Source organism: Solea solea, chromosome 21 (genome assembly GCF_958295425.1).
Source record: "Solea solea chromosome 21, fSolSol10.1, whole genome shotgun sequence".
NCBI classification, from domain to species: Eukaryota; Metazoa; Chordata; class Actinopteri; order Pleuronectiformes; family Soleidae; genus Solea; species Solea solea.
Window position 1 is genome coordinate 14,894,961 of NC_081154.1, and position 26,602 is coordinate 14,921,562.

The 26,602-nt window shown below is 39.8% G+C and overlaps 1 protein-coding gene across 1 annotated transcript; it reads right to left on the reverse strand.

Annotated features, from left to right (window-relative positions):
* On the reverse strand, positions 1–25,122 carry LOC131448825 (breast cancer type 1 susceptibility protein homolog). The gene is made up of 20 exons (XM_058621609.1): positions 25,032–25,122; positions 24,839–24,892; positions 24,341–24,421; positions 24,140–24,228; positions 24,016–24,052; positions 23,805–23,935; positions 20,349–22,922; positions 18,826–18,911; positions 17,860–17,983; positions 16,890–16,950; positions 14,381–14,484; positions 12,719–12,924; positions 12,554–12,641; positions 10,904–10,981; positions 10,371–10,411; positions 9,332–9,415; positions 7,594–7,651; positions 3,547–3,620; positions 2,948–3,008; positions 1–168 (listed from the first exon to the last, which is right to left on the reverse strand). The coding sequence occupies exons 1-20, from the start codon at positions 25,103–25,105 to the stop codon at positions 74–76; spliced, it is 4,200 nt and encodes a 1,399-aa protein (XP_058477592.1). The 5' UTR covers positions 25,106–25,122; the 3' UTR covers positions 1–73.
* Positions 25,123–26,602: the final 1,480 nt, after the last annotated feature.

A 26,602-nucleotide genomic window follows, 5' to 3' on the forward strand; every position in this document is an offset into this window, starting at 1 on the left:
TCAATATTAACATGTTTATTTATTGTAGTGGCCATAAAACAGAGGTGGAAAACAGTACAAGTATAAAACACCGTCACAGCGAGTAGCGGTTGTAGTTTTGAAGGGTGTAGGTTGCAACGGTGTCCAAGAGCCAACCACGCGTCACAACAGTGGCTTCTCTGGAGAGACCTGTGAGATGGATGATTAAAAAAACGACATGTAAACACGTGAGATTCTCATGAGCAGAGGTGTAGATTTACAGCAAATAGAATAAGAAGGCTTATAAATCCATACATGTTTAATAGTTTCTCCTATGATACTCGGTAGCCATCAGTAACTGCATCAGACAAAACACATGACATTAAACATTCTTAATCTTTTATAACTTACAGGGAGTCTGATGTTTCTCTGTAGTGACAGTGACTGCATGCCCCTCTATGTCTGAACAATATGTCGCTCTATCTTGCTGTTGAACAGCCTTTTCAAACAGGTGTCATTGACCTCATTTACACAAAGTAACCACACAGTGCAGGAGACCAGCAGTTCTCGTGTCCTAAAAACACAGGTTTTCTCAATGGACTTTTGGTGCGGGACATTGAACAGTTTACAAACTTTCTGGATCGGGTGTAGAGTTTACTAGAGAGGTGCACACAGAGGAGAACCTGACCTCAAACACGAACACCATAAAAGTGAGCAGGATGGCACAACAGACTCCTCAGGAACAAACACCTCACACAAACACTGCTTGCGCCCCTCTACTGCTACTCCATAGAGATCACATTAACATCTTGTATCTGTGCATCCTGAGGAGGTCGTCACCATTGCCCAGAAGGTCATTAGATGCCCAAGCTCCTCCCTGTCAGAATAAAACAGCTGCACAGTTCTTGCTGCCCTAGTAGGGCCCAGAATATTTTCAAAGATCCATCCCATGCCAGGGACACAAGACAACACCCCGGGCATAATTCAAACATGTTGCATGCCCCAATAACAATAACCTCGACTAAAAAGTCCATAAAATACAACCTGAGTGTGTGAAAAATACATGCAAAGTTCCATTACATCAGCCCAATGTCTGTGATTTCAATCAATGGTATAAAAGAGCCGGATAAAGGGATAAAGAAGGGGATTATAGAGGCGCTGCTCCTTCACCTAGGACTATGAGCGCCAGAGGATAAGGAAAAGGAAAAACTGCATTAAATATGCAGCAGTGCAAGTTAGGATGCCAGGATGAGGGAGGAGGAGGAGGAGGAGGAGGGAACTCAGAGTCACTTTCTCCATCTTTGTTTCAAACTGTCAGCTCCCCTCGCTCCACCGCTGCTCCTCTCTTCTGTGGCCCGACTTGTTTTGACACCCCCTTCACTCTGCTGCCATACTTTCTTTACTCTCACTTTCCTGGTAAGTCCCTCCCTCGCGCAGTTGTTGGAAAAGTGTGTCTCATTTTGGCTGCTACTGTGAGCCATCTCACTGATCTGCCTGTCACTCTGCGACTGGTCCTCACACACGCACATATGCTCATAAATCTGCAGACTACAGGAAGAGACGCATGCCAGCGTCTTCAGGAATATCATTCAGAAACGACTTCAAATGTCTTAATCAGTCGATCTGCAAAGTCCTATTTATTTTAATCAAAATATCACTTCTAATATTAATCTGTCAATCAAACCTGGAAATGATGATGTTCTCAAATGTCCTGTTTTGTCCACAAACCAATTATTATTCAGTTTTAATGATTTCTTTGTGATATGGAGCAAAAAAAAAACAGAAAACATTCACTTTTAAGAGGCGGAAAAATCAGAAAACTTGTTTTGATTCATTAAAAAAACACTCAAACTGATTTGTTGATTATCAAAATAGTTGATGATTAATTTAGTATTCCTTTCAAGCCCTTATCGATTCACACTTTTCAGAAAAAAGAAGATAACCCTGATGATTATAAAACAGCGACAATATGTGTTTTAATGCATAACACAGAATCATTAAAGCTGGGGTAAGCAACCTATTTTTGGCATTGTTGATCAATAACACCAAAATAACATTTCACTGAAATATAATCAAGTGACCCAAGCCAGAACTAAACTTATGCACGTCCTCCAGGTTCTGTTGGCAGCCTTGGATAAATCTGGCCTATAATGCCTATAATAATAATGAGAGAGAGAGAGAGGGGCGCCTCCTATTGGCTGTTCTACCAAGCAACTGCAAGGAAACATGAAAAGATGCTATTTCAGTATCACAAACAACAGTTTAGTCTAAATATAATGAATTGCCTCCGATTAGGTCTTGTATACATTGTACCCAAATGTTTAAATGCACTTATTATTGTAATTCGCTTTGGATAACAGCGTCTGCTAAATGACATGTAATAATAATAATGTATATGACCCTGCTCATCTGTGGAGACATACTCAGGACACAGAACTGTGATCCATACAACTAATGATCTGAAGATGAGACTCAACACTTTACTATTTCTCTATCACTCCTGAAATACTCAGTTTTAATTGTGTATATGACAAAGAGATAATGTTTTATTTTAGTGACCTGACACAAGAAACAATTCCCATGACAAATCTTTGTCTGATGTGAGAAAACCACAAACATGACAAAATAACTTCACATTTGGATACGAAGTCATCTTAAATCTTATTGCCTTGATTTTTTTTATAAAAAAGTTACTAAAGCCTCTCTTGTTTCTAACACAATCAAGAAGGTTTTTTTTCCTGTACCGTAAGCTCAAAACTGAGAATATTAAGATTTGCAGGTAATACAGGGGTAGGTTTGGATCAGTCGTCTTACAAAACGGAAGGTCAGATGTTCAATCCCCGTCTCCTCTAATCTCCCAAGCGCAGATAAAGTGAGAAAGTTGCATCAGGTCGAGAAAAAAAAATCTATACCAAATCAAGAACACGAATAGGGAACAATCCGAAACCTAATAGGGGGAAGGAGGAGAAGATTTGCTGATAAGACTCACTGCTGTATGCGGACGACAACAACTCCGGTCCAGGCTGGACAATAAGCAGCTGATGAGACTTCTGAGACACAAAAAAAGATGAGATCAAGACAAATTTAACAATCCCAATTTAGAGACAGTGTGTACAGACATGGACTGACTGACAACCACACAGACACAATAAATCAGCTGTAAGATTATACTATATTGAGCTAAAGTGAAATAGAAACAAATAGTTATTAACATAAGTAAATCAAGAACATGCATCTTCTAAGAGATAATCATATTTTCAGCCATCATTTTAAATTTAGCAACATATAGTATCTTGGTACTGATGCTTTCTGGTTTAGAGATCATTGATTAAGTGTAAGTAAAAGGGAATGGATCTATCTGAGGACTATTATTGGCTGTAGGGATTTTTTAAATGATGATACGTACATTTTATTGTATTTATAAACTAACGTTTTAAAGAAGGCCCGCCCAGGAAAAGTCATTTATTGTTAAGACAACTGCAGCCTTGTGAATTGCATCAACTCTGCAGGTAATACAACACAGGTCAACATGCACATGTCAAAGTGACTGTTTTTGAGTCCATTACAGGTGAGACTTGGCACCCTTACCTGTTTACTGTCGAGGAGAAGTGGATCTTTCACTACTGCTGCACCGCAGAGCTCCACCATCCACTCCATTTCATCTAAGAGAAACACACACACACACACAAATGGGAGGCCACATTTGAAAAGGCATCGGCGTACGCAGCAAAAGTTTTATTCTTTCTGCTCTTGCTCCCTCAGACCTGAGGGCATACAGACAGAGAGAGAGCAGACTTATTTCAAGTTTAGACTTTATCAAGACGGATGGAAAATAGATCAATATTTCAGTCTCCACTCTGATCAATATGTACATCTCACTTAATAAGTCAACACACACGTTTAACTCGGTTTACATCAGAGTGCGTTCATCTTATGACACATTGTGGCAAACACCTTTAAGAAAATATGAAAGACCATCGGCTCCTCTCCTTTATGTGCTTGAATACAAGAACACTGGATCAACACGTGGCGCGCGCTCAGGAGAATCTCATCACCCAACACGTGCGATTAAATAATGAATGCAAGCCTGTTAGGATGATGAAAACAGACGCCGTCCTCATGTTTGTGCCATGTTTAAGAAGGTCTTTAAGCTCCTCACGCAAGCATAGCAGATGTCGACCCATTAGCCAAGCATCATCGATCCTGCAGTCAGCGGGAGGAAGCTGCAGGAGCACTTTGAGGGCCGCAGGAAGAAGGAAACAGCACGCCTCCCGAGACCTTCACCCATGATCTATCCGTCCATTCATTCATGTTCATGGAGAGCGAAGAGGCACAAAGTACTTTGCACGAAGAACATCTTTAACTCCGTCTCCATCTGGGAGTAGGAGGTCATTAGTCGTTTTTTTTTGACCATCAAAAACTAAGTTCATGCAGAAAATGCACATTTAGTTTTCGAAGAGAAGAAAAGCAGAAGCACTTTAGTCGCACAAATGAAAACTCACATCGATTCTTTTTCAGGGATAATTTGCAGGCAAATAACCGACACCATAGAAACAAGTGGGCAACATATGACAGCATCAAACCGTAAATGCCTCACACAACTCCTATGTTTGATTTGTGCGTTCTACGGTCCGTGTTCAATCCACCCACGCGCTAAGATCACGTGTCACTCTTTTAATGTAGTGTTATGACAGAGGATAAAAACAGCACAGGGAGTTCGAGTTGTTCTCAGTTTCAGTTAAAAAAACAAAACTGTGAGAGCGACTCGGGCGCTCTTTCTTTTTTTTTATGGTCTCTTTTATCTTTAAAGCAAGATCTAACAAAGACGCTCAGGATCTGAACGTCAATAAAACAGCTCGAGTGAGGTTGAGAAGAATAATTCTTGATTGAGGAAACGAGACAATACAAACAGCACGACGGCAGAAAAGACAAATAAACAAGGCAACAACACAAAGACATTTTACATCAACTGCAAACGTCCTTTGGTGATTACACACATAAAGTGACGCACTTTTCTTAATAAGGCACTGAACAAGAACAAAGACCAGCTCGAGGGAAAATCTAAGTAACCAGAGGTGGATGGGAGGAGGATGGATTGCTCGCCTCTCAGTGCAAACATATAAAGAAAATTCAGTTTTATCTCCAACAATGAAACTCAATTATCTGAATGAAAACGTCTGCAAATTATTCTTTTTTTTTTGTTTTGGAAGAAAATAGAACTTGTATTTGATAGTTGCAGGTTTCTCATAAAAAATAATTACACACACCTCTGTGGACCATTCACTGATTCAACTTCTTTCTTCTGGGATGTACAGAGAGTAAACAGTGGTAAACCTAAATGAAGCGCAAGAAACATGACGTGACGTGAGACATGTAGCCATGTTATCATGAGCCCATGAGGTGATCATCGTCAGCTGTGTGGACTCATTTTATGCTAATGGCGTGTTTCCACCAGCTCGCCTCGGCACAGTTAAGTTGCGTTTCCACTAGCATAGTACATGGTAGAGCTGCAACTAACGATTATTTTCAGAACCGATTATTTTCACGATTAATCGATTAATCACTTGGTCATAAAATATCAGAAAACCTTAAAAAATGTTGATTCGTCAAACCTGGAAATGTTGATGTTCTCAAATGTCTTGCTTTGTCCACGAACCAAAGATGATTCACTTTTAATGATTTCTCTGTTTTCCAGAGCAAATAAATGAAGAAAATACTCACATTTAAGAAGCTTAAACAATCGCTAAGCTTGTTTTAATCATGAAAAAAGCTTTGAAACGATTAATCGATTATCAAAATAGCTGTTGATTAATTTAATAATCGATGAATTGTATCATCTCTAGTACCAGGTACTTTATTTAGTACCAGCTCTGGCGAGGTTCCTGAGGCGATACTGTGTGTGACGTCGTCAGAATGGCAGCCACTGATTGGCTGAGTGCTGTCACAGGAAGACACGTCTGACACAAGAATCAAGCCGAACAATGCCAAACAGTAGATCAGTTAAAAAGACTTAACAATCCTAAACACGTGGGTTAATCTCCAACAATTACCAGGGAAATGTCTAAAATCAAAATTTTTAACAGAGGAGTCTGGTGTATTTAGGGACAGCACTGCTGATCGCGACTGGCATCACAAACCCTGCCGCTGTATTTCAGTCCAGTGACTGTGTCAGACAGACCAGACTCTGGTCATGGTGGAAGTACTGATTCTAGTGATTCAGTTACACTGAAAACAACTGCTTTACAAGTCACTAGTGTGTGTGTGTGTGTGTGTGTAAAACGAAATCACCGCAGTTTCATGCAGCTGTGCTGTGATGACTCCGCCCACGTTTAGTAGGTACTTTTTTTTGTAGTGGAAAACCAACCTAAACCTAAACCGTGCCATGCCGAGGCGAGGCGAGCTGGGACCATGGTGGAAAAGCGCCATTAGTAACAGCAAAGTGCGTTTTTGTTTGAGGGGAAACCATTTAATGAAAATGTTAACCAAATCCCATTGTGGGCTGTTTATATATTTATTTATTTATTTATACAGTTGGACCATTTGGTTGAAATGGCCAGATTAGCGCAAATCTGTAATTAACAGGAGATACTGAACGTTGAGTTATCAGAATCTGTATCAAAATATCCCTACTTACAACAAAACTGTGCACTTCATATGGAAATACAGCCAGCAGTTTAGCACTGTGGATCTTAGGTAACAAAAACAAATTCTTAATTATTGAGAATTTCATGCTGGAACTATTTTCTTGGAAAGGTAAAAAAAAGACAAGACTCTGCTCTGTCCCACTGTGTAACATCACCACTGATTATCATTTTTGGCACGAGCTGAAATGAGCACATTTATCCAAAAGTCAAAGTGTTTTTCAGGACCACATTAACTTGATTGAAACTATTGGTGGAGCTTTGTACTGCAGTCATTCTCAGACACAGTCAGAACCCAGACTTTATTTTTATATATATATATATATATCGTTGCCAAATACATTTGCTGAATGTTTCTGCAGCCTCTCTCTTTAGATTCACTGAAGTAAGTACAGATTCACTGAACCTACACACAATTAAGGGAATATGTCTGGCGTTTCTTATCCAATCAACGTCAAAGTCAACACTTCACACACTGGTGGTGCCCTTATACTAAGGTGCCCTTGTCAAGCAAACTGTTGGGACAGTTAAGTGATTATCAGACGCTCCTTGCATTTATAGATCCTATCTGCAGTACATCTATAAGCCATACGAGGGAGCTTATCCTGTTACCACCACAGTCACAGTTTGTGCCATGAATAATCCACAATTCAGCAGCGGGACGCACGAAATGGATGCTTATTAGGCTTATTTAAAAGAATGACTGCAGCAATCGACTGAACTCAATACGTATTGGCATAACCAGAGTGGGATGCCAATACTTCAAAGCAAACAGGCCAATCTATCACATTTGCAAGTGTAAAAATACGGTTGCACAGCACACATTTCACTCTTTCAAAGTGAGCCGACGTTGTCATGACAAACATCCACATCAAGAGCAGCACCAGTCACGTGTCTTTGCATGCGGAATTCTTTCCTTTAGTCAATATGTCAAACTTTTCTTCGCATATGGAAAATGTCCTAGTTAAAATGTCACACTATTGATGGTGTTTACCTGTAGTCATGTCTGTGAACGGCCCCTTGAAGCAGATGGCGTAGCCTTTCATGAGCAGCTACAAAGGGAAAGCAAAAGTGACACTGTGAGGTTTTCTGTTAAAGTGCCTGCATTAAAAAAAACAAAAAAAAAACACTTCTCATCGGTAACTTTTGAAAAATAGAACAGCCATTACAGCCAAACACAATTTGCAACACCTGAACCTGAGGAGCTTGTAAATATTTTGCTTACACTGTAAATTCCAGAAACAAAGAAGTAACATCACGTTTCAAATGGGGTTTAAAAAAAAAAAAAAAAAAGACGACCTGTCCAATTCCAGGGACAAATTGTTTTATTGCACCCAGGGTCAATAAACCTGAAAGGGAACGGTTTCCTTCAATCATGGTAACCACAAAAAGGAAGTGCACGACTTCCATCACAGCCTCATCTCGCCTATGACCAGATGGCAGTGTTTGGAAGATAAATGTCGGAGCTGCCCGAGTGAGAAATACTAATTTCTCACACACCTCTGTCTGTCCAAAGTGATCATTAGCCAGAGGTGCTCAGTGAGATGAGAAAGTGTTTCTATTAGATTTTTAATTTAGACAACAACTAATGTCCTTCAGGGAGTATTAGAGTGTGTGTGACATGATAACGTGCAAACACACACACACACACACACACACACACACACACACACACACACACACACACACACACACAGAGAGAGTGCTTCCTTCATTCCCTAAGCATCAGCATTCAGCTGACAGAGTCTCTCCTCATCCATTTCATCTGTTTGCCAGCCCGGCGCAGGTGACGGAAAGTGAATATGAAGAGGACAATCAGTCTGGCTCCATCAAAGTGTCAGCGCGGAGTTGAAGCCACTTAAATGAGCCTGAAAATGACTGGCTAATTCAATTAGCAGAGGTTCTTCAAAGGTAGCGGTATGACCAACATGACATTTAGCCATTTCTAATTTTCCCCTTCAGTGGCAGCAGGACTGGGCCTGCTGGCCTCACACCAGGAGGAATATTATCGTTCGCTTTTCACAACAAGGTCTGAGCGGAGGGGCTGAGGCGAGTTAAATGAAGTCCTCCCTTCTTTACTGTACGCTGACTTTCTCTCCTGTTAAAACCTGAAGTGTGTGGCGATATACATAACCTGTGTTTGCTTCATCAGGCTCTAAGCCCTCAGGACATCTGATATAAAACAGAACAAAGGGAATTAAATTACGCCAAGGTCAGACTGCACAATCTTTTGGTCAGTTACGATGGTCAGTGTGTCCCATTAGGTAATCACAGGGGCTGGACAATGGGGGGCGGGGCTAGACACCTGGTAAGAAGCCCTCTGAAGCCCCACGCTCCATCTATCTGATCAGAAGTCATGCTGCTGATGACGTGACATTATTTGTAATGCTTCAATCGCTTAAAAATGATGTCACGTCGTGCAAATATGCACAGCTGGTAGTGTTTACAAACAGACAGGACCTTCCTCGGATGTTTAAACTGTCTGACAGACAGGCATTTCTATTTTGTAATTCATCGCACGCCATATCTAACGCGTTTCTTTGCGTGATGCCAATTTGTTCAGCGCACCGTGTAATTTATCCGATTAATCGCATCGTATTTGGTGAGCAAAAAAGAGGGTGCATTCGAAACTGACGCCAGAGTTATTTGCACTTATGTGCTGTTTATACACAGCGACACAGTTGGTGTGCAAAGGCAAACTGACTGTCTTGTTCAATGTGTGAAGGACTCACATTACTGTCCTCAGTGGTCCGAGCTCTCGAGGGGCCTTGGTGGTTTGGCCCGTTCACGACATCACCTTTCACTTCAAAGACACTCTGTGAAACAAAGAGAGACAACTGAGTTCAGCAGCCGCAGCCTATGGACTGTAAAACTGTGAAATACATAACATGAAATCATCAAATCATCAAATTTACTATTTGTATGAAAACTGTCGCATTTCATAATCTTCTTCAGTAATCAGCTGTGGGCGACTGGAGTTCCTTGAGTTGATTTGAACTAACTACTGAAGAATATTAATATAAAAATGCACTTTTGACTGCACTGAAGATGCCAATCTTTAGCGGATGGCCTATTTTTCCTTCCATTTGATAAACTCTATGACTTGAATAATAACAAATTATACATGAGACAAATAATCAGACATTCTCACATAAACTTTTGGTTGAAAAAGTTTTAGTGACTAAACAGCATTTATCAGGTTTCTGACACCAAAAAGTGTAAACTGAAAGATAAGATAAAATAGCCCTTTATTTGTCCCGTAGTGGGGACATATACATAGTTACAGCAGCAAGACAGTAAAGATAAAGATAATAAATAATAAACATGCATTACCAAAAAAGAAAATTTCAATATACGAAGATATTAACACTTAGACTATAAAAAATTAGTTAAAATAGAAATGTAGAATGTACATTATTAAGTAACAATCAACCCAACAATTTTAAATAATCTGCAGCTTATGCAAAGTATTGAATTCCTGTACTGTTATTTAACTGTCCATAAAAATAGTACATTTTACATACATAAATGCTTATAAGTGTAGGGAAAAGGTTTCACGACAAACCGAGCTGGGTAAAGGATTAAACTTCCACGGCAGAGGGCCAGACACAATAATTGCTGAGGCTAATGGGTGACAAATAATTCATGTGTTATCACAGTTAACCTCGTGAAAAGATTCATTGTGAAGCATTAATTTAACATTAAGCCGTACAAAAATGTAAGAGGGCGTCACCCGCTTGCAAATTTAAGGAGCACAAAAGCCAAACATACCTCGTCGAGGAGTTTCTTTTGTTTGAAGCACTCGGTAATCCCTGCAGAGAGAAACTAACATGTATGAGCTCAGACAGCACCGTGTATTAGGCAACACTTTATATTACAGTACAGTAATGATATGGTAATATTCTTTGTAATAGGAAAGTCATTTTTTTTTTATCTTGGAAGTACAGAAGGATGAATTTTAATTTCATAAAATGGTAATTTTCAAATTAATATTCACAAACCTTTCCCTGTGAAGGCATTGCACTGTCAGTCTATTGTCATTTTTATTACCGAGCTGTTAGCTGGATATTACTTTTGAAACAACATGGTGCTGCTATAATCGTCTCCATATCACCTCACTGTTATTACCAAGCTGGAAAGTGCATTAGAAATAAGTCAGTATTACCATAATATTATCTACCTATTACAAAACTTATACCATACAGTTATGTAGCTCCATTTATTCACACCTAACCCCTCCATCATCTTGCTGTTATGTATTACTAATGTATTACTAATTGGTGTAAAAGTAAACCAGGACTTACACTGGAAGCTCACGACCCACTTCCTGCCTGCAATGCCAAGGAAGTATTTCAGAGTGCGCTCGCATACCAGCTGTTCATCTGGCAGGGGAGAGGAGAGACCAAGCAGGGATGCGTGAAAACATGTACACGGACGGTATGCTCTCTTTCTCTCTCACACACAAACACACACACACGCACGCACGCACAGCCTGTTACACAGGTGCATCTCAGAAAACATCTAAAAAGAGACTGTGTACAGATAAACATATTCAAACTTTACATGACTTCTCTCTTCAAAGGGGATATATAAAGCAAAAGCTAAGATTTATAACATGACGATACATCCCTGCACTCCACAGCAGAGGTCATTTAGTCTTTTCTCTAGTGAAATTAACTCAATAGTTTGCCTACTCATGTCCCAGCAGATGTAGATATAAGTTTACTTCACTGACCAAAATAAATAAATGTAATAAAAACATTTTGTCACTGTGTTTGCAGATATCTGATAATACATTTTAAAGCCAATATCTGCCGATACCAATATTGTGCATCCTTGATTTATAACATCACTCCCTCTAGTCTCATCCTGATGTAATGACTCCTTTTGCATGTTTACCTCCCTGTTTGTGCTTTTCCTCTTCAAAGTGGTTTATAATGAAGTTTATTTTGGTTTGATTCTACATCAATCTTCTCTGCTGATTAAAAAGCAAGTGTCACATGACACTTGCTAAAACACAGGGAAACTTCATGGTGAGGGTCAAGTGGTTGGATTATCCGTATTATTGGTCTGTCGTCTTCCTTTCAATATTTGATGACCTTTCTAAGCATTTTTTCGATTACAATTTCGCCAATCACACACACGCTTTCATCCAGAGCGTCTGCAGCTTATTCACACATCATTACTGAGGTTAAAAGGGATCAAACCTTGACCATCCGGTTAGATAACGACCCTCTCCAACCACTCATCCCCTCGCAATTAAATGTAATTTGCTTAGCTCTAAACATGTAGTCTGAATTCCCTTTTAAGATGATTACAAATTTAAAGTTTTCTTTATTTTCTCCAGTTGTTTTTTTGCCAAAAAGCCAACATTTGCACTACCAATCATAAAGAACCAAGCAGAAATTATTGTTGCCAATATAACAACTTTTTCTACAAAAGCTTCAAATAAGACACGTCTTCCTTTTTGACCTTCAAGCTCAAGAAGCGGCGCCATCATCCCTCTTTTTTTTGGTTGCCTGGGAAACACGCTGCCATTAAATATGGCTTCTTCAAAACAATCCCAGTTAACATGCTGCTTCAGAAGACAGCGAGCTCTGAAATTAAAAATAATCTACCAGGGAGGGTAATTAGCAACAAGTGTGTTAATGAAAGAGCGCGTGTGGGTGAGAGAAACACGGAGCTCATCTCTGAGGAGTGCTTTTCAGTGACGCATGCACACGGACGAGCTGTAACTGCATGTTTGAGGTGAATGTACTCATGGAAATGCAAATGTTATTGCTTGTGGAATTAATTTAAACAGTTTAAGAGCTGATTTAATTGATTTACTGTGCTTCAAGACGATCTCAGAACCATTCATTGAGGTGCAGTGGAACAATTAAAAAAAACACAGCAGCAGACTTCACAACAGTGCAACACATACACACACACCGCCTGTATGTAAGCAGACTCACCTGTACACATGATGACATGGGTCACCTCTGATGTCACCTGAGAAACCACATGGGCCCCAACTCGCTTGGCAAACCTCTTCACCATTACCTGCCAACGAGGTTCAATGAGTTTGTGTTTCCTTCAGTGGAAAGTGTTTAATAAACTCAATTATTGATGCCTGATACCTGCTCACTGGGCCCTAATCCAGATGACACCAGCACCAGCTTAGCTTTACCTCCGTCTTTCGGGGGTGTGGTGTTTTCTTTGTCTGCTTGTGCATCTGACAGTGAACTACAGCTCTTGGGTGTTTTTGCTGCTGCATGCGAAATCGTCGTCTTGGAGGCTTCAGTGGCTTGTGTGCTCTGCCCCGCGTGTGTGGAACGCTGCACAGCTAATGGAGACAAAACAAACAGAGACAGACTCATCGGACAAAATTATCTTTAAATAACATACAAGCATGGTTTTCTGACACACGTCAAACCCCCATAATCCAAACAGGAACACTGAAAGCTGTAGTAGGTCACTTAGGGCCATTATTGTTGTTCAATCGTGCCTCTGTTTGGTCTTCGTGAACAGAAATGACGTAACATAATTTTTATATGCTGCGTACTTAATCTGAAACAGGCTTAGTCAAGCAATACTATCAAACCTGACTGAGGGAGCGTTTGTGTGTATAGAGGCAGCTGAGGGACAGCTGCCTCTATGGCGACACCAGCCAAGACATGTTTAATCCGTCAGAATGTTGAATGACTGCGTTTTTTTTTTGAGCAGTAGAATTTATTTCTGAAACGTGTTTTCAGTCATACTCTAGAGTAGCACAATGTTGCTGTTGTCGCTGTCACTTCCTGTGTGCGGTGCAAGAATGTCACCGGGCGACACCATCCAAACACAGCTACACTGAGAAACTTCATCATAGAATTCAGTGAACTAATCTGACAACGATTTGAATTGTTGACGTTTAAAAGTTACGCACTGCGGTTTCAAAAGACTCAGCTCCTCAGCCAAACTTTACTGGTAATAAAACATTTTGAAAAGCATCACCAAGAGCAATTTACCATACATACAGTATCTCCCTGTGCATATTTGATTTAGCACTTGGGGGTTGTATTACTCTGCTGACCCATTGCTTTTGAGCCCATGCAATATTTAAGCTTGTGGAGGATAAAGCGACAGAAGACGGATGGATGGATGTTGATTAAAAAGGAACTTGTTGCTCAGCTTCAAGAGGCTAAAAATTAAGTTTTATGAGGACACTCTGTTCTCACTGGGACCCTGTCCTTTGACCACCAAAGTAAACAAGTCAACTGGAGTTAGTTCACCACGATTAGCAGTGGGAGTCACCACAGAAAGATAACTATATCTATTGATCTATGGGGATGTTATGTTGCTGCTTCTATTTATTATTATTGTTGTGATACTTGCTTTTTTGCATTGGGTCAAGGAATATTGTGGTCTCCTCATCCGTCCTCCTCTCACCTGCTGTATCTGCCATTTTCTGCTATTTTTTCAGCAGTGGGGGCTTTTCAGTCACATGATTTCTATACACCCACTTTTATTAGCTAAAACCTTTTCCATTGCACTCATTCACAATTACCTTTCATTGATATGGCAACTTTTCCACCTCCATCAAGCATAACAACTTTAATACAATATTTCACTACTTTATTGAATTCTGTGTGTTTCCATTCAGCTGTTTTAATGCGCTAATCGAAAATGTGCATTGAAACAGGCCGATGGAAACACACTTTATGATACTTTCTGCTAATGTGCTCCTTAGAAAATGCATTTAAGCCTCACCAGAAAAACACAATTACATTTGTTACAACATAAAAAAACAGCAGCCTTACTCATGTCTGAATTGCCGCCACGCTTTGTCACGCTGGGCTGGACGACTTCTCTGCTGTCAGACGCTCTTGTGCTGGGCTCTGGCTCCGCATCTTGAACACCTTTCCTGTAAAAGTACCATTTAAGTGAAGATTTGTGAACAATGAAGTAAAAGAGCCAACACTGTGTTCACTGCAGCATGAGACACCAAAATGATCTGGAAGATAATAAATTGAATATATTTACTAGTTTGGTGATGTGCATTTAGATGTGGACCACTGCTCTAAAGTAGCTTGAGTATGAAAAACTGCATTTGAACCAGAGATGGTTTGTTTTTCACCTGAAATAAGAGCGTCTGACATATGACACTAAATGTTTCTGTTTGCTTGTAAATCATTTGCAAATGTGAATATGTTCTGGTTTCTTTGCTCCATAGAACATAGAAATGATTAAAGCTGAATCATTTTGGTCTGTGGACAAAACAAGACTTTTGAGAACATCATAATTTTCAGGTTTGAAAAACACTTTTTCAACATTTTCTGACATTTTACGGACCAAACAATCAGTCGATTAATCGATAAAATAATAGACAGATTCACAGATGATGAAGAGAATTGTTAATTGCAGCCCTATCTGCAACCAATGACCATCTAACGTCTATGACCCACAGATATGAGCAGAGTATCTCTGCTCACTTAGTGCTTGTGGAGAGTGGAACAAATCACAGGCCAACGTCATGTGATTGATTTGAGTAATCAAGAAGATTTCTTTGTTTTGCTATGAAAAATCACCCAGGGCTGACATGTCTATGTTAATTATTATAGTAAAAAAAAAGAAAGATGACTGCATACTCCAGAAGCTGAATAACAGGAATTTAAATCAACAGTCAATGTTTCATTTTCAATTAAATGAGCTGAATGAGAGCCAAAAAAAAATCTGCACTGTGTTACATATAAATGTTGGATCGGAGTTTAGTAACAAAGAATCTCAATATCCCATTCCTCATGTTCTTTATCATCAATAGGTTTCAAGCTCTTTTATAACTCATGTAAATTAAGTTCTGGAAATCTCCACAAATCTTCCCAGACTCAAATCAAATTGGCGACGTGTCTACATTTAAATGAACTGGGCCAAAGTGATAACAGCTTATTGAAAACTTGTCCTGTCATCCAGTGGAAACTATTAAACTACTTTCCAGTCTCACTGCTGACGCTTGTGGAATAATATTCCATATGATGCGCTTCTTAATGTAAAGTTTGTACAACTAAGCTCCGCAGTGTTTTCATCACCCACCCCCTTCTCTATCTCCTGCGCTGAGAACCACGCAAAGCAGGGGGTTGGGGTGGGGGGGTGGGGGGGCAGTCAAGCGGGAGAGATGAATTACTGTGGCAACACAAGTTTCTCTCTAAGTGCTCTAAATGACACATCAGATGCAGTCAGTAATGACTTTTTTATTCTCCACAGCATAAGCAGATTCGGGGGTTCATTAGTGAGATTATCCGCCTGTCCTCTTAAGATGCATCACCCTCTGAAAACACAACTAGCAAAACACACACACACACACACAGACACACACACACACACTTTCTCCATCACTTACAGACTGAAAGAGACCAATTACATGCCACTTGCTTCACTTATTATTCCCCTTAATATGGTTGTACTGAAGTATAGCTCAATTTAAAATGTATTAACAATGTATACAACTCACTGAGGAAAGAAATGAAACGCACCGAGGGAGGCGTTAATGAATTAGACTGTTATCAAAGTTAAAGCTTTGATTTTCAAGGATTTTGACACGACATGAGGCCAACAGTGAGCCAGCTGGCTGGTCAACTGAACTGCTGAAAGAAACGAGTATGTTTATACTTTACTCAAAACTTGCCATCTGTTAGGAGTAGTTTTATGGTCTGTGTTGTTTATAAGCGCTTCTCTAGTCTTGACGACCGCTCAAAGCCGCTTTACACTACAGTTTTGCCATTGTGTCACACTTTCGTACAGTGTATCCGCATCTTTCATACCCATTCACACGCTGCCGGCACAGCTGTCAGGAGCAACATGAACATGGGGTTAAGTGTCTTGCCCAACGACACATCGGCATGTAGACTAGCGGAGCCGGGACTAGAACCCACGATCTTCGAGTTGAAAGACGAGTTGATCATTGTTAATTTCTTGATGGTAGCATAATGAGAAGATAATAGCACTGTAATACTTGTCCATTTAGTATGAAGGTCCGGTTATGACTGGAAACAGGAGAGCAGCTCGGCTGGCTGTGAACAGCAACAAAAAAAGTGTACCTACAGGACTTCTGAACCTCCCTCATTAAGATATGTGTGTAATCCCTACTCAAATCAACAATTTGCCATTTAGAGAATGAAATTTGTTTCCGAGACTCACTCAAGTGTGATGTTATCAGCCCCTCTAGCCATTTCCTGCAAACTGAAAACAAAGACTAAAGGTGGCAGGGAGGTGAGTTTTATCTGTGGTTTGACTGTCGTTTTCTGACAGACATTTTAACAACATATCACTTACTGCTGCTCTGAAACTTGGCATGTGTCCTTGCAACTGGGGTCAGGCCTGTCAGTCTCTGGGCCTGGAGACACAAAACAACCATTGGTCACCTTTGAATACTTGCATGAAGCCAAACTTTTAAATTTAAATAAAAGAAAGCTAAGTCAAACAAACAAAACAAGACATTTAAAATGAATTGTATCTACTTTGAATACTTCAACAAACAAACAGGGCAAAAATTAGTAGTGACAGATAGATGGCACATTGGTTTTTTCAGTCTTGCCGGTTTCTAAATGATTGAGGTTCAACCAATAATTATAAACTCATCAGTAAAATGAGACATGACAATTTTTCCTGTGTGTGTGTGTGTGTGTGTGTGTGTTTTCTACGGGTAAGTCCGGTTTCCTCACACAGTCCAAAAACATGCAGGGGTTAATAAGACACACTAGATTGACCATAGGTGTGAGAGTGAATGGTTATACCCCACCTCTCCCGTGGACCCTTATGTGAAGGATAAAGCAGTAGACAATGAATGAATTAATGAATGAATTCACTTTGTAACCGACAGTTCAGAATCAAAACCCAATTTAATGAGTTATCAAAAACAGAGTGCAGGAATCACGACCCCTCTGCGTCTGGGTCTGGGTCTGGTGAGGGCAAGTCAGTCAGCTGTGATGTTTTGGTGATATGACAGCTGACGGAGGTGACATTTTAGAGCTGTGATATGTAATACCATGATTCTGTGATATTTTCTGCTTATGGTCATCATACTGTTAGAATCTCATACGTTCCCTGGCTTAAAATCATCTAGAGGAAGGCAGAAAAGCAACATTATTGATGCCAACTGCTGTAAAACAACACCACCAAAACAAGCAACTGCTCACATTTCAGAGGCTACAACCAGGGAACATTTCGGTACTTTGCTTAGAGGAAAACAATCCAATAACCATTTCAGCTCTAAAAGCCCATCCTTAATTTGTTATCTGCTTACCTGTGACTTTGCTGCCTTGATTTGTTTCTTTGGCAGGACTGCTCTCTTTCTCCTGAAGCACCTCTGACACCAGAGCCATCAACTTCTCCAGCCTCACCAGCTCCTTCTGCATTTGGATCTTTTGCTTTAAAGAAGAGGGGAAAAAAGGTATGACATAATAATAATATTAATAATAACAACAAACGAGTCATGCACTTAAATGAAATTGAATTTTGAAAAAAAAAACAGAGGTGAGTCAGCAAGTAGGAAATGCTGTAATGCAACATTTACAACACAAAATAAAGGAATATGATTTCAGGGTCCTGATGACAACTGCAACCAGTGAGGGCCAAACCACAAATTCAGCCAGTCAGTCTTTATTGATAGGGACAAGGTGCTTAGGAGAATACTTGAGAAAGAAGGTGATGACATAATATCTAGGATATTACAGAACTGGTTGATAAGAACAGTGTCTAATTCTTTGAGTTTAGCGTGCCAGTGCATTGATTATATATACACAGACACACAGCACAATAACACCAAGTCTAAATATTCTCAAATATCTCAAACCCTGTCCCCTTTATAAACCTGAGGGCGTTAAACTTTAACTCCCTGTCAAATACAGTCGACAGATAACAGTGAGAGTGCTTGAAGATGGATGAGGTAGAAAACAAGACTCATCTCCGAGGCGGCGTTTCCTCTAACGTAAATGAAATGCAATTTAGAAAGCTGCTGAGGGGGACATATTTTACTGAGCGAGGCAGTCCGTCATCCTGGAGCTGACAGATGTAGGCTTAGAAAAGTGTAGTGGCTGCCCTCTATGGGGCGTAACATGCCGGTGCATCAGTGGACAGCTGAATGCATAACCACAATGCTGAGTATGCAAGAAGACTCAGTAATTGTTGTTCAAATAAGTGGAAAGAAATCTCACATTGTTCAGCAGTTGTTTAAAACAGAGAAAGTAAGTGAGAGCTTAATTATATTTACCTGTGTGTTTACCTGGACCTCGCTTGAAAATTGTGACGACTCCACGATCTCCATGGAAACACTATTGTCATTTACTGGGACCTCACCTGCAGCAACATGATAGTTTAATTACCTTGTGTCCAAATAACTGAGGAGCAAACATGTACAGTGGCAGATAAGAGAGAATCAGGGCAGAGGGTGGCTTTCATATGTCCTGATTTGCTTGGACACGTCCCTAAACCACCTTCAAATGTGTGATCTTTAGAAGATGATCATATTCAAAACACAAATTGAATTTAGCACTGTCCTCACGTGATTGAATCACTCACAACTGAATGAGATCAAACTGAATGAGAAGTGACGTTAATAAAAGTCACATAATCAAACTGCCAGACTCTGGTCCTGCAAGTTCCAGCGTAGAGCTGAACGATTTGGAGAAAATTGCAGTATTGCTAATACTGTCAGAAATTGATGCAAGAATCTAAAATGTAATATTCACTGTAGTCGATACAAAATCACTGAAAAAGAAAATGGTTGGACAAACATAACACACACAGGTAACTTCAAATTAAAGTTTTTGTTATACAGGTGCAATCTAAAATAAAATCTATTCACTCTTTGTCTACCACTTTGTTTTCCACATGAGGGTTCATCCTACACAGGTCGCCAGTCCATCGCAGGGCGAACACACAGAGAAACAACCATTCACTCACACATTAACACCAATTTTTAACATTAAAGTGTGAGCCATGGGTCGAATATGCTGTGTAGCACATCCATTTATTGTAAAGCACACTGTAACCCTGGTTTAGAAAGGCTCTTGGCAAAGTGCAACTCAATAACCTTTATTATCACCATCTATAACAGGGGTGTCAAACTCATTTTTGTTCAGGGGCCACATACAGCACAATTTGATCTCAAGTGGGCCGGACCAGTAAAAATAGTAAAATAATAGCATAATAACCTATGAACAACAAGAACTCCTTGCTTTTTTTCTTCTTTGTTTTACATTTAATGAAGGATATTTTTTACAAAACATGAAATTTCTTGAGAAATATAAGTGCAATTTCAACTATATCGTGCCTAAATGTACTATTTACACATTACACTGGATCTAAAAAGGCACAAACATTTAGTCACAGGTATCTGGAAGAGAAAAATATGGTATTTGACAATACGTTTATATTGTAATCGTAGTGTGAAATTTGAACAAATTCATCCTGTGGGCCGGATTGGACCCTCTGGCGGGCCGGTTCTGGCCCCCGGGCCGTATGTTTGACACCCCTGATCTATAACATCATTATGTTATTAAATTGCAGCCTTTGACATTTGCTAATTGCTTTGTTTCAAATTGCTAATTTAGTTTGAAAATGATTAAACGTTCACCCTGTTCCAGAGTAATGCTGAGGTTACTTCAAAGCACTAAAAAGTCATCAAGGATCTACTTCATCCTAGCAAAGGTTACATAGTATGGCTTTAAAAAAAAAGAGTGGATTTCAAGTTTTGGAGGCCGAAGCCTTAAAAAAAATGATTTCTCTACTTACACTCTTCTGGAGTGCCAAACAAGTCCACAGACGCTTGGCTGGACTCAACGAAGTCCGGGCTCGGGCACGAGGGGGGGCGACACAACCGTTCAACAGCTTCACTGGAGTCTGGCTGCTCCTGAGCCACAGCAGCTGGAAGAGCTGACTTCCCCAGAAATTGAGACAAACTCGGTAAGTCCTCTCTGGATCCACTGCAATCAGACTCGGGTGAAGACTCCAGCCTTTGTGTCTTTCTTTTTCTTCTTGGGTTGCTGTTGATGGAGGAGTGCGAGCTGGGCTCTGCACTACCACTGTTGTTTATCTTTGTTTCGTTGGCATTCATTTGGATGACTGGTGTTACCAGGCCTTCAGGTGTTAAAGAGTCTGCAGGTAAGATATCCTCACACGTGTTGTCTGGGTGTTTTTCAACAGCGTCTGTTGTGTCCTTCCACTTCTCAGCATCTCTTTTTGGACAATCAAACTGGGTGTTGGAGATGTGAGAGTACTCCGAAGCTTCATGTAGCTCCTCACGGTTAACGAAGCGGAGCCCGGAATCTATTATTTGAGGGACGGCAGAAAGATGGGGACTTTCTTTCTCACATTTTGATACTTTATTAGGACTGAGGGCACTGCTACACCCAGAGAGACCGATAGTAGCTGCACCATCCTGACTTGACCAAATGATGACAGGGCCCATGGCTTCAGCCACCACCTGATCTGGTTTCTCAACTTTTTTTCTTACTAGGGTAAGTGAGTTAGAGGGGGAGATCAAATCCTCACACAATAAGGATGATTTTAATGATTCCTGTTTGGAAATTTCATACGTCTTTGTACTGATCTTTTTTGCAGATTCGTCCCCCCTAATTTCAGTGCTTTGCAAACTTCCTTGGTCAGAGCTACGGCTTCTTTTCACACAAGGACCACCGAGATGGAAAGATTTCCTTTTAGTGGATTTAAAGCTCCGCAGCAGTTGCTCTGTGTCCAGCTCGCTGTCGTTCTTGTCCTCCTCCTTTTCTGTTTCTGTTATAGCATGTTTAGACTCACAAGCTGACTGTTCAGACTCATTATCTTTGAGTGATTCACTGGTCTGACTGTTACTTTCAAGTGTTGGATACACCACAGTCGGTTCTTCTGAACTTGCAGAAGCTGGGACTGCAGGGCCATAACAAACAGCACTGGCTTCAGGCAGAGCTTCAGCATCGGGCACTTCAGCGAAAGACTCCTGTTCTTGGTGAGATGTTCTCTCAAACTCCATCATTTCAATTCCTCCTAATTCCTGATCATAAATACATCCGTTTCTTTTCATCAGCTTTGTCACGTTTCCATTCTTAGCCAATTCAGTTTCACCGTTAACTTTCTCCGATTGCTTTCCAACACCGTCGTCTTTTTCCGCGGCCTTGGCTTTCAAGTTTACCTTCTTCTGTCCTTCCTGGACTTCTTCAGTTAAAAGTTGAAGCCTTCTGCTTCTCCTCCTGCTCCTCATGAGAGGGGTTTCTTGATCCTCACTGCTGGGATAGCTCTCAATGTGTACCTGAACCTCTTCTGATCTTAGTCTGGTCTTTGGACTAGTTTCACCAGCTTGAACACCGACCAGAACAAGAGGCTTTGGCACTTTAGCTGGTTTGCCTTTCTTCTTGTCAGTCTTCTTTTGCTCAGCTGTTTCTAACTTTGTTTCAGCCTGCTCCTTTAGATCACTGTCAACCTGCTGCGGGGCCTCATGCATTCTTTTCTTAGAATTTCTTTCTGGCCGTTGTTGTAAAGCAGGCACAGGACAAGGTTCCTCTTCTTTGCTTTGTTTTTTTTCACTTTCTAGCAACTCTTCCCTGTATTTGTCAACATCATTTTCCTCAACACCTTCCATCGGTTCGGCTTCTTCGGAAACTTCGCTGCTCGTGTCATGTACTTCGTCTGCTAGTGACTGCTCTTCCTCCAAGTCGCTCTGATGTTCATCTTCAAAGCCTGTTTTCTGTTTTCTTGCCATTTGTGCTTGAAGTGGAGGACAAGTGCTCCTCTTCCCTCTTCTGTCTCGCGTGTAGACGGCTCCAAACACGTGCGCTTCAAGGGCTTTCGCACGATCCTCTCTCTTAGGATTTACGTCACTTCTGTGTAGTTTGACATCTATTGTTGAAGAGGAAGAATCGCTGTCAGAATGGTTATCGCATTCGTCTGCTTTTTCTAGCTCTAGACTTTCTTCTGTTGGAACTTTCATGAGCCACTCTGCAACCTTCTCTAGACTTTTCTTGTGTTTTTGCTCAAGAATCTTGTCAGGCTCCGGTTTCTTTTTATGCTTCTTCCTCGAGGACTTTCTTAATGGTTGACAGTCGGTCTCGTCTGGAGTTGCTAGCAGATGAAGAGAGGTATTCTTTAATTTACTAGACCTTGTTTTGCCTCTAGTTTTGCCTCTAGTTTTGCCTGTTGTCTTTTCCATAGCATCAGCCACGTCTGTTTCTACTGGTTCCAAGTTATCTGTCGAGCTGCGCACTTTCTTGTCTGAAGTTGGTGGGGCATCACCAAGGCCACTGTCCAGGCCTTCGTTTTCTGTCGTCAAAGAAGTTAAGTCTTCAAGTCCCATTAGTCTTGCAAATCCAATCTGGGCTAAAACATTGGATGAAGAAAATGGTACATAATGAACCTTTTAGAAAACAAAATGAGTTACCATCACCTGTTCTTATTCCCTGCACTAAAAGAAATTCGCTAATCAAGCAGTTATCTTTTTTGTACTGTTTAGAATGGTCAATGATCAGTGCATAGAAACAAAATATAAGTCAGTCTAAAATAGGTTGTATTTAGCAACACAAATATCACAGAGAATAATATTACAACACTTATCATTTAAGATTAATTTGCATTTTAAACCCTGAGGATTGCAATTATCCCCTCTCAGGCAAACAGCACTACCGTCCATTTTGATGAGCCTCTAATTTGATAATCCTTAAAAAAATTACTTAAGCACTTTTCCTCACAAAATCTAAAATTGTTTGGGCAGATATGTGCTACTACAATTGATTGCTAAACTAATTGCCAACAATTTGGATAACAGATTATAGAATATAATAGAAACCTTATAGTCTCCATACAGAAACTTTTCAAAACTAAATTGAATTCACATGTTCTCTACTGGCATGACCACACAAGCAAGACAAAAACACGTAAAACAACATTCAGCATGTACCTGTTATGTCCCTGGATTATTGATCTGTCTGTTCTAGGAAATACAAAACTAGGTCTGTTACTTCAGATTCATAAATATTATTGTGGTTTGGATTCTTTGCTCCTTTATGTTGCTAAATATCTTTGGGTTTTGGACAAAACAAGACATTTAAGGACTGTAATTACGAGAATAAGAGTCAGAATTAACACCATTTCTTAACACCATCTATCAGGAAAAATACAATTCTGTTTATTATACTCTGGTGACTGAAGCTAATGCGGTAATCGAGCTGATGTGATGACACCAATATTTACAAAAGATTTTACCTGCAATGGTTGAAGAGTGGGACCTTGGCAGATCATCATGCTCTGCATTCTCCACCTCGTCAATGTCAGTGACAGGAGTAGCTTCAGGCGACGTATGTAGAGGAAGTGTGGAGGCTTCAGCGTCAGAGATACTGTGAAGAAAAAGAAAATGCTAAATTACACACAAGTTCAATTAGATAACATGGTTTAACCTAATAGTTATTATTTTTACCCTGTTGTTTTTTTTTCCAGGTTCATTCCGGTGAAGTCTGAAAATGTAAGAGAGGTTTTATTGGGACGTGTGCTGCAAGTCAAGACCACAATTTCCTTTTTAAAAATGTGCAATGTGATCTTACAGTTTGTGCCCGTGTCATGTTCATATGCTTGAATCATGTCCTGCAATCCTCCTACAAGTCTCTGAAAGCCAGGGCTTTCCTGCAAGCTCCTGTGTACATCACACACAAACTTATATTAAAATATAATGGCATATGTATTAATAATGCATTTTCAATCACTCAAGTAAATGTCACACAGTGTTCTTATCGATTTTGTCCAACCTTTTTGTGATCTTGGATTTACAAACTGGACAGTTGCCTCGGTTTTGTTTCGAGTTGTCCAAAAGTTTCCCGATACAAAATCTGGGAACAAAAACAACCACGAATGTATTAGTGCATATTAAAATAAACTAATATAATTACCAGATAAGATAAGATAATCCTTCATTGATCCCACAACAGGAAAATGTACACAGCAGCAAAGAGAGCAAGGTAAAAGTAATAAATAACACGCATGCCTTCTCACATGTATGAATGTACAAAATAGAAAAAAATATTGACAATTAATTAATAAAATACACAGTCTAAACTTGATATCACCAACATATAGACAGCATGAACTTGATATTTACAGTGTAAACATGGCAGGGATTGCACACTCCACCTTTGTATTGGTTCTATTGCACAAGGGATGAGTTAAATGTGGTCTACTGAGAGCAGTGCTTGTTGTACATGCATCGTTTTATAAAACATAAATAAGATTTATAAGATGATCTTTACTTGCAAAACTGATGGTCACACTTAGTTGATACCGGTGCTGTCAATAAATCCAAGCTACAGGCGAAAGACAGGATTAGTAAATTCACAGCATGACACTTCATTGTAATGAGATTGTTATATTGTTCTTAAAAACACTACAGATGAAGCAGATCTTTAATATTTAACAAGTATTCATGTTGTCAATGACTCTCACCATATGGGACACTGCAGGGTCTCCCACAGCACTGATATCCCCTTTTTGACATCTGCTGCCTTTGGGGTTTTCATGTTGATTTTTAAAATCTACACCTGTAAAGTCAGAGCACACAAAGAGACTGTAAAGAACAACAAACTCTATGAGAGTATACCATGAGAATATTAATGTTATGTTGTAGTTGACAGGTAACCATCCTTATAGGATGGATAACTTCACTCAAAATGTATCAATGTTATCAATATAACACCATTATTTTGTCATACATAATATAATACAGTTAAATAACTCTTGTGACACTTGCTATTATGACCTCAGCTTCTATCAATCTGTCTATCTAGTTAATACTGTATATAGGAAAGAAGAAAAGTAAATAGCACAACGAGGCACAAACAACACATTACACAGACTCATAACAGCTGATGAGTTACATTATTGTGTACTATTGTATACTACTTACACATTATATATGTATACAGTACTTAACATTATTGTATACTACTGACTTACACTGTGATAAATATATATGATATAAAGCTCTTCTTCCCTATACTCCCATTCTTTCTCCTTGATTGTCTAGTTAATCTAAATATATTGTGTGTAATTTATTTGACTGTTATTATGACAGGACAACAACACTCATGTGTGCACTTCGATCATGTCACATACTGTATAGTGTACATAGAGTAGATTATGCTGTTAGAAGTGCAGCCAGTGATGCATTATCTATCAAGGAAGTTACAGTATACTTTTCTGCTGGTTCCACTGGAACTGTTATACAGCTTGACTTGTGTCACAGCTGCTGTTGTGACAATGTGTGTAAACCTGGATTTCAATTAAAATTGATAAAAGATAAAGGTAAACTGCAGCCAAGCAGCACAGAGTTCCATTTGCTTGAGGCTGTATGCTGAATATGAAAATATCTTGCAAATGAAATTGTGTTTCACTTTACTTTTACAGTTTACATGACACATCATCAGTGCAACAGTATAACAGAGTAAACAAGATCTTCTAAACATGATTAACTTAAATCAGTTAGCTTTACATGCTAAACATCACTGTGTTAAAATAGCACTGAATTGTATTTGTTAAGCTCAACGTTACAGACGGCAAACATGAGATGGCACAGTATTGCACCGAGATACGATTGGGGGGGAAGTATAACAACAAACACTGTACAAAACAATATACATTGTCAGTTCGTTTCCGGGGGTCAAATACTAACCAAAACAAAACTCTGATTTGTTGCTACAGTTTTAATGTTTTACTCAACTCGACAACACGACACTTATAAACTCGAAGACGCAACAGACGAACCGTGTGCTGATGACAAAGAGTACACGGTATATTTTGAAACATAATTGTCCGATGCGGGGAAATAAACATGTAAAACTATTTACCTTGTTTTCAACGAACCTGAACAGTTACCAGCACAGGAAGCATCTGCTTCAGTTTTCCCGCAACTACTTTCTTCTTCTGCTGACCCTAAACGGCGTTCCGCTGCTGATACTACATTGCCACCTAGTGGTCGGTGTCTGAGAAGCTGCTTTTTTTTATTATTTTAAGATATG

Coding starts and splice junctions, on each gene's coding strand:
- LOC131448825 (XM_058621609.1), bottom strand. CDS start 25,105: ATGAAAACCCCAAAGGCAGCAGATGTCAAAAAGGGGATATCAGTGCTG. Junction 24,053..24,139: donor ACATGACACGGGCACAAACT/GTAAGATCACAT, acceptor TTACATTTTCAG/ACTTCACCGGAATGAACCTG. Junction 10,412..10,903: donor GTGGGTCGTGAGCTTCCAGT/GTAAGTCCTGGT, acceptor TTCTCTCTGCAG/GGATTACCGAGTGCTTCAAA.